Source organism: Streptopelia decaocto (genome assembly GCF_964273445.1).
Source record: "Streptopelia decaocto genome assembly, chromosome: 11".
NCBI lineage: Eukaryota > Metazoa > Chordata > Aves > Columbiformes > Columbidae > Streptopelia > Streptopelia decaocto.
The window spans coordinates 4837704-4851241 of record NC_138666.1 but is presented as its reverse complement, the minus strand read 5'-3'; the positions used below and the strand labels follow the sequence as shown (position 1 = coordinate 4851241).

The 13538-nt window shown below is 45.1% G+C and overlaps 2 protein-coding genes across 4 annotated transcripts in view; one reads left to right on the top strand and one right to left on the bottom strand.

Moving 5' to 3' along the window:
• Positions 1–10813, top strand: part of ADAT1 (adenosine deaminase tRNA specific 1) — a 26660-nt gene extending 15847 nt beyond the window's left edge. For 2 of the 3 annotated variants that reach the window (XM_082062854.1, XM_082062852.1), the window contains one exon: positions 2798–3525. In XM_082062854.1, the coding sequence (XP_081918980.1) occupies positions 2798–2930 (133 nt within the window). In that variant the 3' untranslated portion in view covers positions 2931–3525. Of the gene's footprint in view, positions 1–2797; positions 3526–9353 lie in introns of those variants that run through there. The other variant, XM_082062853.1, reaches the window with a different exon arrangement.
• On the bottom strand, positions 7920–13471 carry GABARAPL2 (GABA type A receptor associated protein like 2). The gene is made up of 4 exons (XM_082062858.1): positions 13091–13471; positions 12782–12837; positions 10820–10992; positions 7920–8500 (listed from the first exon to the last, which is right to left on the bottom strand). The coding sequence occupies exons 1-4, from the start codon at positions 13311–13313 to the stop codon at positions 8410–8412; spliced, it is 543 nt and encodes a 180-aa protein (XP_081918984.1). The 5' UTR covers positions 13314–13471; the 3' UTR covers positions 7920–8409.
• Between the last annotated feature and the right edge of the window lie 67 nt (positions 13472–13538).

The following is a 13538-nucleotide window of genomic DNA, read 5'->3' as shown; positions in this document are numbered from 1 at the left end:
AATCATGTGAGGTTTTCAGGCAGATGTACTTTGAGTTTGAAGGTATTTTTCTGGTATATGTGTCGAAAATGTCTTAGAAGCTTAATGTGGAAGTTGAGCATGAATTAAATAAATCTGTTTGATTTTGGCAGCTCTTTGAGGAAGCTGTTTAAAATGCAGATTTCTGTTGCATCCACTGTTAAATCCTGTAGTGATGTCTGCTTGGAGAATGAGACCCCAAGACGCTGCAGTCATGTCTGCTCTGGTAGCTGCTACAGTGGGGTGAAAATACTGAGCTGCTCCTCACTCTATCCTGCTTTTGTGCTAGCTGTGCTTTCCCTTACTGTCTGCTGTAACAGTTTCTAAACAAAGGTCTGTTGCAATAATCTAGGTTAGAAAAATCCCATATGTGTTGTAGATAAATTGAATCAGACTGTCAGATATGAGTTGAAGAGCTGTTGATTTGCTGGCAGATTCAGGAAAAAGAGCAACATTTAGCAAGGAAGAAATGAAGAACAACGAGGCATTCGGGTCTTTCTCTTGGCTTAGTGGCAGGTGGAATGAATCTATCTATCTATCTATCTATCTATCTATCTATCTATCTATCTATCTATCTATATCTGGATCTGTATCAGGACAATGTGCATCCACAGCAAATGAAAGGAAAACAGCTGTTTCACCTTTAACAAGATTGAGCCAGTCTAAATGTGTGTGTTGTATAATTATTTTTTGATCTTTGACCATAGAATCATTTAGGTTGGAAAAGACCTTTAAGATCATCAAGTTCAACCATTAACCCAACACTGCCAAGTCCACTGCTGCCCCATGTCCCTGAGCACCACATCTATGTGTCTTTTAAACCCCTCCAGGGATGGTGACTCCAGCACTGCCCTGGGCAGCCTGTTCCAATGCCCCACAGCCCTTTGGGGAAGAAATTGTTCCCAAGATCCAACCTCAACCTCCCCTGGCGCAAATTGAGGCTGTTTCCTCTGCTCCTGGCGCTTGTTCCTGGGGAGCAGAGCCCGACCCCCCCTGGCTCCAAGCTCCTTTCAGGCAGTTCAGAGATCAGAAGGTCTCCCCTCAGCTCCTGTTCTCCAGCTGAACCCCCCAGGTCCCTCAGCCGCTCCCATCACACTTGTGCTCCAGCCCCTCACCAGCTCCTTTCCCTTCTCTCAACTCGCTCCACCACCTCAAGGGCTTTCTTGGCATGAGGGGCCCAAAACTGCCCCCAGGATTCGTGGTTTGGCCTCCCCAGGTCCCAGCACAGGGCCGGTCACTGCCCTGGGCCTGCTGGCCACACCAGTGCTGGTACCAGCCAGGATGCTGGTGGCCTCTTGGCCACCTGGGCACACGCTGGCTCATGTTCAGCCACTGTCACCAGCACCCCCAGCTCCTTTTCCACTGGGCACTTTCCAGCCGCTCTTCCCCGAGGCTGGAGCACTCATGGGGTTGTTGTGACCCAAGTGCAGGACGTGGGGAGGGGAGACCTTATCACTCTGTATATTTACATCTGTATAGAATGTGTGACCTTTTCAGTAAAAGTAGCTGTTTTTTGAAGATGCAAACAGCATCTCATATTAGCTATTCACAGAATCACAGAATGTCAGGGGTTGGAAGGGACCTGGAAAGCTCATCCAGTGCAATCCCCCCATGGATCAGGAACACCCAGATGAGGTTACACAGGAAGGTGTCCAGGCGGGTTGGAATGTCTGCAGAGAAGGAGACTCCACAACCTCCCTGGGCAGCCTGGGCCAGGCTCTGCCACCCTCACTGAGAAGAAGTTTCTTCTCAAATTTAAGTGGAACCTTTTGTGTTCCAGTTTCAACCCATTACCTCTTGTCCTATCGTTGGTTGTCATCAAGAAGAGCCTGGCTCCATCCTCCTGACACTCACCCTTTATATGTTTGTAAACATTAATGAGGTCACCGCTCAGTCTCCTCTTCTCCAAGCTCAACTGTTTTAGATTAGGGTTCCTGTAGTAGTTTGGCTGTTCTTTCTTGATGAAGGTCATGTTGCCTGTGATCTTCCCTTCATATTGGGTTGAATGTATAAACGTTACGTCCCACATGTGGCTGACAGACTGTTTGGCAAAGGGAGATGAAAGAGGCTGGGAAAGGAAAAAAATCTTTATGAAATTGTCATAGAGGCACTTGTTTTCTGCTACACTAGACCTGAATTTCCCTGTTTTGAAAATCGATGGTATAATGCACTCAGCAGCGTGACCAATGGTTCTGGTGAGATTGTGGGGAGGTGGTACATGAGGAAAGGGAACAGAGCACCAAAACTGCCGAGTCCCTTTTGTTTTAGGAAGAAAAAAAAATTCTCCTTTGTCTCACTTTTCCCCATTATTTTGTGTTGGAAAAGAAAAACTGTCTCGTTCGTCCTTGTCCCTTTGCAGCCAGCAATCATATCCATCCTTCTAGCAAGACAAGGCTACTTCCACCTAATTCAAAGTTCCTATCTCTAGCTACCTTTTCTGCTTTGCTTCAACATTTTTTGCTGTCATGGAATCTTTCTGTAACCTGATGTCACACAGTCAAACAATAACACCTCTATTGCTGGAGAGTGTGTACAAAGCATGGTAGAGGGCTTGTTCTGTTTCCTTTTGTAGGACTGCTGACGGTGTCTAGATAGAGCAGCTTCAGGGCCTGGGCCTCTCCAAGGCTCCCTGGAAGCACAAGAAAATTTCACTTAGCAGCATGAAAGAGCTCATAGGGCATGATCATATTCTTAGATGTTTGTTTGTTTTTTTAACTTTTTGATGTTACATCCAATAGGATAATAGAAATGTTTTCGTTGTTGTACGTTTTTCTGTCAGGATGAAGACTCTAGAAACCTACTGGGACTACAAGGAAGCTGCATTAAATTATCAAGAAGCCTGGAAAGTGTTGCGTAGCCAAGCCCTGCCAGGTTGGGTCAAGAATGCCAAGGAATACATGCAGTTCACATGAGAATACGTGCGGCTGTGTAAATCCAGCAGTAAGCCCGGGAGCACAGCAGATACCTCTGCAGTTCAAGGGCCAGGAAAATAAGCCCTCCAGTTCCAGTGCTGTAAGGAGGCAGGAGTGAAAAGGAAAGCAATTTAGAGAAGTTTTTATTTTGGTTAAGTTGAAGCTCTGTTTTTATTGAGATGTAGAAAAGGATCATTGGAGACTTAAAGTTTTGAGCAGCATGAAACAGTATGCCGCCAAAAGAAAGGAAGCAGGGATGTGCTGTCCCCTGTTACCTGAACGTTTGATCTATCAGCCATAGCAATGGAAGTAACGTCAACTGAAATTGAAGCCGTGCTATGGAAGAAAAGCTGTCATTGTAAAATTTAAGTGCTGCTTTTTACTTCCACTCTTCATAATGTTATGGTTGGTTTTGCGTTGCTGGGACAACCCTAATGTATAGTAAGTAATATTTTTATAACTCTTGGCTCTCCTTGTCTTGTATCTGAAAGAATTTTCCTTCTTATGAGCTTCTATTTACTAAATATAGCCACAGTAGAAGCAAAAGAGTGCTGGACAGAAGGCTGTGTCAAATAATATCACTTATGATATCCTGTGCATCTCTCTTAATTTCAGGACTTTGTTTCTGTGGGTAGGAAAGAAGCCTCCTGAATTACCTGGTTCAAACCTGTCAGTCCTGTGTAATTCCAGGCAAACATTTACCTGCTTTGCAGTGTTTTAAGCATTGTCCATCCCTCTGTCTCCCCATGATACACAGTTAATTAAAAGCAGAGATGCCTTAGCCTTTTATGTCACTGTTTCCTGGCAAAGGTGGAGATGCTTTGGGGGGACTGGCAGTCGTCACTGGCAGTCTTTGCCTTTGTGCTTTATTACCAAATAACAGCTGCATGGCAAAACATTCAACATTGTAAGCTGAGGGGAAGCAGCAAGTAATCCTCCTTAAACTTTCTGTCCCAATTTTTGCTTTCTGTGAGCAAGTTCAGGACTGTGTAACTGCTATTGAGCACACTCCCCTTTTGTACTTTTTCTGTTGTAAACTACAATTCATAAAATATTTGGACAAGGCAATGGCAGGATGAAAGAAGTGGATAATACAGAACTTAAGAATTCTTTAGTGATCTGAGATTTCTGTTCTTTGGTATCTTGCTAGAGTTTTGTATTTGAAAAATGGGCACAGCAGTTCTCCGAACAGCCTTTGCAGTCAACCTACTGAGCTCCACATGGGACTGAACAGGACATATCACATTACAGTCTGAGAATTTACTACATCAAATCCCTTTACTTCACACTTGGGTTGACTTGTCAAATAACAGTAGTTCTCTCTTGTTGAAGAAACAATGAAGAACTTGAATAGTGTGTATAAGCCTGTCCTCTCAAATCCAGTACTAACATGCGGAAAGACCAGTTGTATTGGTGAGCAGGGAATTGTTGTATGTGTTTGCGGAGGGCAGCGGATTATGGAGTACAGTGACTTGCATTAATCATCAGAGGATGAAAAATGGACAGATGCCATTGCAGACAGGCTACTGGGTGAAGTGCTGAAGAGAAATGGTGGTGGTTATTGTAACTCAGTAAATAGCATTCCAAAGGCAGAGTCCTGTAGTGCACCTAAACAGATAGCCAGTAAATTTTCAGGCTCCTGCAATTTGCCTTTGTCCTTCCCTGAAATCTTGCAGAAACTGTACCTACATACCTAGTTCTCCTTTGTTAATCAACAAAGTCTGTGGTGAATCTGCTGACCAGACTGGAATGTTCTAATTTCCTATCCAGCTGCAATATTAAAATGGGTTACATAAAGCTAGTCGTTCTGTGGTCCTGGCATCAGACTGGTTTTCAGATAAGCAGTCATATGATGTAAATTCTTTTAACTCTTTCCTGAAATTTGAGCCTGACTTTTAGGAGAGATTGTTCCTGGTCACATATTGCCATGCATTTGTAAAATACTTGGGAACCATAGACTGCTGCTTTCTGCTACTTGTCAGGTTTAAAAGTAGTTTTAGAGGTGCTGAGCACTGATACTAACCTCACTTTTTGGATGGAGCTGAGGATGTATTTAGGCCTAGAGGGAGTCAATGAATGTTTGAAGAGAGAGAAGGAGCTTTAGCAAAGCAGTGTTTAAAAGGCTGATGATCTAAGCCTGCAGGATCTTATACTCAACTGGATGGCATTTCTGGCATTGAAAACAGGTATTTAAGTGCTGCATCTGTTTAATTCCAAAATGCCAGGAAATGCTGTAGGCAATACTGAGAAACAGCTCTAAAAGTCAGAAGGAAAAAATGCAGAGAAGAGAGATAACACGATCTCTGCTTTGGAAGAGGTAGCAAACCAAACTTCCATCGTTGTCAGCAGACCTTGGGAAGAATTGCCTCTGGAAGGCAGCAGCTGATGTGTTCCAAGCTTGTATCACTCCTTGGTGCTGGAACACACTGAAAACCAGAGATGGGCAAAGCGTAGGGCGGACGGTAGAGTGCAGAGATGAGGGGAGGTGAAGCAGAGGGAATGAAGTGCCCACAGTTATGGCTAATGAGGACAATTAAACCAATGGTAATGGGACCAGCACTGAAATTTCCAGGGCACGTGTAAAATGCTTTACAGAGCATATTTGTGTTACCCAGATAGGCTCTTAAATCTAAACTAGTAATTGCAGAGATGTTAAAGAGAGTAGTTGGGGGCGGGGGGGGATTAGAGGCTTATGAAGGGTATTCCAAAAGTCACCTCGATCCTAACACTTGGAATAAAACAAGTTCTTCCTTTGTATTGTTTAGATATATCTATGTGCTAGCATGTAAGTAGCTTTATCTGCCAGTTGTAAGTTAACATTTCTTACTTCCTTGTTAACAGCTAGCAAAAAATGTTACTTGATAATCACAGATAAACTTTAAAGTTTCCAATTAAAGGAAATGGAATATTTTCCAGTAATAACAGGTAATAAAAAAAAATCACAGATGAGAACAGTTTTCTTAATTCTGAATCAAAACTTCTGTTAAGAATAAACATTAATACTAAATCCATGGAAAAGGGGTGGGATGGAAAGAATTCATGATAGAAGCAGTGACAGAGTGTTTGCTAGAGCAGTGCTGTACATTACAGTGCTGTTCTGAACAATGAAAGGATTACTGAAGTCAGCAGCACGTGTTCGGGGCAGTAAGCACATGCAGCACTGTTGCTGTGACAAGCCTCAGTAATCGACTGTGTCAACATTTCATGAGCTCCTACCTTCTCCCTTTGGAGTCCTGCCAGTACCTGTGAATAGCTGTAGAGCCACACATAATTCTAGGCATAAGGTGACTCCATGGGAATTTCAGTCAGTATGAATTTGATTTAAGCTTGGGAAATGGTAATTTTCCACTGTGACTAGAAACATTTTAAAAAATTAAACCCTGCTGCACCATGTAGTGTGAAATGGAAGTAAAACTTTTATTAGGAATCTAAACTGTAATTAGTGTTTCTTTGCTGGCTTACAAAATTCAAAATGATACTCCTTTTCCAGCCCCGTGTTATTTAATATTAAAGCATGAATTCCTGTAGTGTGCAATTAGATGTTTTTCTGCTGCTCACCGCCCTCATCGTTCAGAGCCTCAGGTTTGCCTCCTTGCCTGCAAGCAGAAGTAGCTGTGTGACTATGGGAAACCCGTTTGGAGGGAAGTTGAGACCCTCACAAATAGCAGGTCTTTTTGGTTTTGTGGCAAAGCCTCTTTACATTTGCTGTGCTGCGTACGTGCCTTGGCAATAGTGCTCATGAACTAGAGGAACTGGTCTTGAATTATTTATCTTGCCTGCACCATTTCTAATTCTAGTCGTCTGCCTCAATTAAGTAGAATCATAGAACGGTTTGGGTTGGAAGAGACCTTTCAAAGTCATCTAGTCCAACTGTCCTGCAGTGAACAGGGACTTCTTCAGCTACATCAGGTTGCTCAAAGCCCCATCCAGCCATCCATCCCCTACAGGGATGACACATCTACAACCTCTCTGGAAAACCTCTCTGTGTTTCACCACTCACTGTAAAACAAACAAACAAACAAACAAACAAAACCCCACAAACTTTTATCTTGTGTAAATCTACACTCATTTCAGTTTAAAACCATAAGAAAATCTGTCCCCATCCTTCTCATATGCCTCCTTTAAGTACTGAAAGGCTGCAATAAGGTCTCCTTTCTCCAGCTCATGTCCAGCTTTTCATCCACCAGTGTCCCCGAGTCCTCCTCTGCAGGGCTGCTCTCAAACCAGGCTGTACTGATACTGGGGTTGCCCCAGCCCAGCTGTAGGACCTTGCACTTGGCCTTGTTGAACCTCATGAGGTTTGCATGGGCCTGCTTCTCAAGCTTGTCTCAGTCCCTCAGGTGTGTCAGCCGCACCTCTCAGCTGTATAGTTCAGCTGTTCTTCCACGTACTTGGTTCTGTAATGTCCTTACAATATCTACAAAATGTTTACTTGGAAAAGACATGCATATTCCGGATGTCATCTCCAAGCATGTGGAGGAAAAGGTGGTTATCAGGAGTAGTGAGCATGGATTCCCAAGGGCAAAGCATGCTTGACTGATCTGAAAGCCACCTCTGATGGCACAGCTGGCTGGGTAGATGGAGAGCGAGCGGTGCATACTGCCTGCCTTGACTTCGGCAAGGATTTTGATGCTGTCTCCCCCAACATCCTCCCAGGTAAGCTCAGGAGGTGTGAGTTAGATGAGTGGACAGTGAGATGGATTGGGAACTGGCTGAACGGCAGTCAGAGGATTGGGATTAGCAGTGCAGTCTGGCTGGAGGCCTGCAGCGAGTGGTGTTCCCCAGGGGTCCATACTGGGGCCAGTACTCTGACACTTCTGGTTTTGTAACCTACAGAGAGCTCGTTCCTTCCTTGTATTGTCATCCACATACTAAAGGCTGAGCAGCTGTACAGTGTGTAGTAAACAATATAAGCAGCTGTATAGTGTCTAATGTGTAAATGTGACATATAACTTTCTGGTCAAAATGAAGGTAAAGAAATGACAGCACTGCCTGTTTGTGACAGCAATTTTATTGTACTTGTTTGTTAATTGAGAAAGAGGAACATATTAGCTAAATTCAACATGATCAGCATCTTGCTTTTGCTTATGATAAGCTAGCAAATCCAGTGTTCCAAATACTAATTGAATTACTTTATTTTTCTTATACACCTCAAAACAGAATAAATGTGTGTTCTTCTTTTCATGTTTCAGTAGCCCAACTACTTTATTATTTAATCAATCTCATCAAATGTATCCCTAACACCCGCAAAGGAGTGAGGCTCTGGGAATTCATAGCCATGAGAAAAAAAATGCACAAAAACAAAACTTTTTTTGGATAATTTAACAGTCTAATAAAACAAAAACTATCAATATATTAAGAAACAAATCCAGTTACAAATGCATGTATGTAGAAGGAACTTCTGTGAATACCAGAACAGAAAATGATCAGCTATTTACAAGATACACAGCAGGATGGTATAGTAGGCAAGACCCACCATTCAGAAACCAAATGTGTTCTCTCCACTGTAGGCAACATACAAGAATCCATCCTCATCCTTTTCCTTCTCATAAAGTTGTCCCATAGTTAAGCTTGAAGGGGAAAGAAAAAAAGAAACAGTTTAGCTTGGATAATGACAATTGCAGATGGTACCAGAACCTCACATGCACAAAGATTAATAAAAGCTAAAACTTTCAAGTCTGTGTGTAAATTGCAATACAAAAATGATCATAAATGAAGAGCAGCTGACTCCTGAGTTAGCAAAATGATCGTGGGCTCTCTGCAGTGTCTAGGGTTTTGTTACTTTTTCACAAATGCATTTGTCAGAATGTTTCCTTGTTTTATTGAAAGTCACTGAATGTATTTCAGGTTCTGGATCATCCATTATTGATGCTGTGACTAATACCAGGATCAATAGCCTGATACCACTTCCCTTGAATGTGGCTGTATTAACATCTTGCTTCTTGTGTGAGCAACCTCATTTCTCCCTCCACCTGGTGTAGTCATGAAAGTTCAGCTGGTCTCAAGTCTATCAAACTTGTGCTTTTTGTACTGCTTCTTGGAGCTCCAGGTGGTTTTGCGGAGTAAAAGCTTTGTTTTCTACATTGTTAAAAAGTGATGACTTAAAATCGTGCTAGTACCAAAATGTGTGGGCAATAGATTACAAGTTATGCAGAAACTAGTGCTTTTCCAACTGATAAGGTTTTGAATGTTTGATCAAATGAAAATTTTCTTAAACTGAACAGGCATGTGGCCCTTCAAGTCTAAGCAGTTGCGGTCTTTAGGGAAATGTCTGTATTTTGAAAACAAAGAGAAACCCAAGCAATTACTTGGCCAGTACAACTGCTCCAACCATCTGTCTACAGGTGAAACAGGCAGTTGACATCAGTCAGTTGCATAGATGACGCCTCCTCAGCTCACCTTTCTCTGATTCCCCAAGAACAGGCAAGTGAACTGAAAGATGCAGACTGAACGTGAGTGACAGAGAAAACGTCCTGGCTTTTCACCTGAGAGAGGAGCTGGGAAGAGTTACAAGCAGTACTTGAAATGGAAGAGAATTGGTGAGAAGTAGATAAACTTCTGCATAAGGAGAGAAGGATGCCATGAGTTGGTGGTCTGTGTGATAAACTCAGTCTATGGGAGGAGCAGAGCCATTAACAGATTTTTGTTCACCTGTTGACAAGTTACCATTTTTGCATTAATACTGAAGGTTCAAGGCTGTATTTTTCCAGCAGAGATATGACGGCTCATCATGAACACATGAGATGAGGCAGTGTGCCCTGTTTTTATCTCCTCCTGTTCCTAGCAGTTCTACAGCACTGTTAAGATGATGACATATAGGCCTTCCTAGTACTCTTAGAAAAAAGCAAGCAGAAAAAGATGGCTCTCACAGGTCCCTATTGTGTATCACGAAGTAAATAAAAGTATTTCTAACTAGTCTGGACAGCTTACCTGGAGAGACTATTACTGCTACACAGGTAAGGATTAATAAGAATAGCATTGCATCTAAACCACATAACATCTTGATGTACTATTTCCTCAAATACTATTAAAGTATATCATATAGAAAGCAGCTGTGGTAGCTGCTTCTGCTGTACATTATTCTGTATGTAACAGACAACAGTGAAACTTATTTCTATATAAAAACAATGAAGAACCTTTTTATAGTCATTTTGTGTTTATAGAATAATTTTTAAAATAAGTAACAGCAGCTACTCTGTAACGTCATAATTTGTGAACTGACAAGTATTTTTTCAGAATAATTTATGCTGTTTGCTTTTGACTATTTAACATGGAACTTTTTTACTACATTGAAAATGATTATTTTTTTGCCATTCATGATGTAAATGTTCCTGCAGTCAACCAAAGAGATCATATCTCCGGAGCTAACCCTCTTGCTGTGGAAGTAAATCAGAATATATTTTGTAGTCACCTTTCCTTTCAGCCTACCTCAACAAATACGACATTTGTCAAACACATGAGAAAAGAACTTACCATGGTGGGATTAAGATGTAACCAAACACCTCCAAGCACCTCACTAAATAAGCCTCAAAGAGGGGAGTTACTGTCTCTCTGATACGCACAGGCTTCACGGAATCACAGAATGTCAGGGATAGAAGGGACCTCAAAGCTCATCCAGTGCAATCCCCCCATGGAGCAGGAACACCCAGCTGAGGTTACACAGGAAGGTGTCCAGGCGGGTTTGAATGTCTCTAGAGTAGGAGACTCCATGACCCCCCTGGGCAGCCTGGTCCAGTGTCTGTCACCCTCACTGAGAAGAAGTTTCTTCTCAAATTTAGGTGGAACCTCGTGTTCCAGTTTGAAATGTTGTGTTCCAGCTTGCTTGTTGTGAACCTCTTGTGTTCCAGCTTGCTGAAATGGTTCTGAATAACAAGGGATTATCCCCTCACCTGGACTGTGGGACAGTCTTGTCTACAAAGAGGAATATTGCTTTCTCAGAGGGCAGTTGAATCCTCTTCCTGATGATCCACATGAACTGGGCCACGGTGATGTCAGATGGAACCAAGTACTTCCTCTTGTCAATATCAACAATCTGAGATCCTGAGACCTTCTCCACTATGACCTGTAAAGTGCAGATATGAAGGTCAGGTTTTTCAGGATCAATATAAACAAAACAGCTTCTTCCAGGAGGGAAGACTGTCAACATTTAAAGAACTTACGATCTTTCTTGGCATCAAGCACCTCAAGACACTGAAGGTGTTTATAGAATCACAGAATCATTTCAGTTGGAAGAGACCTTCAGGATCATAGAACCTTGTCTAAATGCCTTTTAAACCCTCCACCGCTGCCCTGGGCAGCCTGTTCCAATGCCCGACAGCCCTTTCTGGGAAGAATTTTTTCCTAATATCCAATCTGAACCTCCCCTGGTGCAACTTGAGGCCATTTCCTCTTGTCCTATCACTTGCTACTTGGGAGAAGAGACCAACCCCCTCCATGCTCCAAGCTCCTTTCAGGCAGTTCAGAGATCAGAAGGTCTCCCCTCAGCTCCTGTTCTCCAGGCTAAACGGCCGCAGGTCCCTCAGCCGCTCCCATCACACTTGTGCTCCAGCCCCTCACCAGCTCTGTTCCCTCCTCTGCACTCTCTCTAGTATTTCAATGTCCTTCTTATGGTGAGGGCCCTAAAACTGCCCCCAGGTGGGGCCTCACCAGCACCGTTTACAGTAGCACAATCACTTCTCTAGTCCTGCTGGCCACACTATTCCTGATACGAGCCAGGATGCTGTTGGCCTTTTTGGCCACCTGGGCACACGCAGGCTCATGTTCAGCCACTGTCACCAACACCCCCAGGTCCTTTTCCACTGGGCACTTTCCAGCTGCTCTTCCCTGAGCCTGTAGCGCTGCCTGGGGCTGTTGTGACCCAAGTGCAGGACCCAGCACTTGCCTTGTTGAACCTCAGACAACTGGCCTCAGCCCAATGATCCAGACAGTCCAGATCCCTCTGTATGGCCTTCCCATCCTCCAGCAGATCAGCATTCCCACCCAATTTGGTGTGATCTGCAAACTAACTAAGGGTGCACTCAATCCCTTCATCCAGATCATTGATAAAGAGATTAAACAGAACTGGCTCCAATACTGAGTCCTGGGGACACCACCTGTGACCGGCCACCAACTGGATTTGGCTCCGTTCACAACTCTTTGGGCCCAGCCCTCCTGCTGGTTCTGTACCCATTGCAAATACACCATCCAGGCCATGAGCTGCAGTTTCTCCAGGAGATGCTGTGGGATACGATGTCAAAGGCTTTACTGAAGTCTAAGTACACAACATCCACAGCCTTCCCCTCATCTACTAGTTGGGTCACTTTGTCATAGAAGGAGATCAGGTTGGTCAAACAGGACCTGCCTTTCATAAACCCATGCTGACTGGGCCTGATCATACGGTTCTCTGGTATGTGCTGTGTGATGTTACTCAAGATGATCTGCTCCATGACCTTGCCCAGCACCGAGGTTAGACTGACAGGTCTGTAGTTGCCTGGATCCTCCTTCCAGCCCTCTTGTTGATATGCGTCATGTTTGCCAACTTCCAGTCAACTGGGACCTCCCCAGTTAGCCAAGATTGCTGCTAGATTGCTGGGATATAATTGCCATTAGAAGAAAGCAGGACACTGACAACCATAAACATGCCTAGAAAGTGTTTAGATAGTCAGGCACTCTTGCTTACTTGTCAGTATGCACTGCGGCAGAAGGAGGAATGTTGGATTAGTTAGATGTGTTTGGGGCCTCTTTAAAACACCTAAGGCTACAGAAGAGAAGCTGAATTTACTCAGTAGGATCTGGTCAAACAGAGGGCAGGATGGAAACAGCTCGTTCACCTTTGCTCTAAGTACTCGGGTGAAGCTGGCTCGGTTACTCACCGGGACACGATCAGGGTATTTGGCTCGGATTTTTGCCGACTCGACACATCTGTGCTCTGTGAACAAAACTCGTAATTAGTCGCTGCACAGTAATAGTATCGCCAGCGTCGCAGGCAGAGAGGGCAGAGCCCGCAGGGACCGCGACCGCCCCTCAGCCCCCCAGGGGTCTCGGGCCGTTCAGCGAGGCCATCCGGGCAGGCGCCACACTCCGGCCGGGCCGCAGGCGGCTGTCCGCCCGGGGACAGGCGAGCGGCTCGGCGAGGCCCCGGGGCAGCGGGGCGGGCAGCGCCGGGCCCGGCCCCCCCTTACCCAGCGCATGGTCCTCCTTGAACATCCACTTCATGGTGCGGGCGGGCGGGAAGCGGAGCCGGCGGCGGCGGGGCCCGGGGGCGCGCGGGCGGGGGCTCGTGCCGGGCCTGTCGCTGTCACGGTCCCTGTCACAACAACAACAGCCACGGCTCGGCAGGCGGGACTTCCGGCTCGTCAGTTCCCTAGCAACCACCCGAAAGACAGCGGGGCGGGGTTGGAGCATCCGGGCACTCGGTCACCTGGCGGGTGCGAGGCCGCGCGTCGGCGCCGCTCGGGGCGTTCCAAGTTGCATCTTGGGCTGCGCCGCCGCCGCAGGGGCCTCTTTTCCGCCCCGCTGCCGTTCTCGGGCGCTCTTCCGCCTCACCGCAGCGTCGGACCCGGAATGCAGCGGTACATTCTCATTGGCTGGCGCTCCCGTGCCCCTTCGGCGCCTCGACGTGCTGATAGG

What these genes read in the sequence shown, in the direction of transcription:
- GABARAPL2 (XM_082062858.1), bottom strand. Translation starts at nt 13,313, where the DNA reads ATGCTCCAACCCCGCCCCGCTGTCTTTCGGGTGGTTGCTAGGGAACTG. An exon ending in AATACCCTGATCGTGTCCCG is followed by an intron (nt 10,993 to 12,781) that starts GTGAGTAACCGA and finishes TGCACTTTACAG; the next exon opens with GTCATAGTGGAGAAGGTCTC. An exon ending in AAGACTGTCCCACAGTCCAG is followed by an intron (nt 8,501 to 10,819) that starts GTGAGGGGATAA and finishes TTCCCCTTCAAG; the next exon opens with CTTAACTATGGGACAACTTT.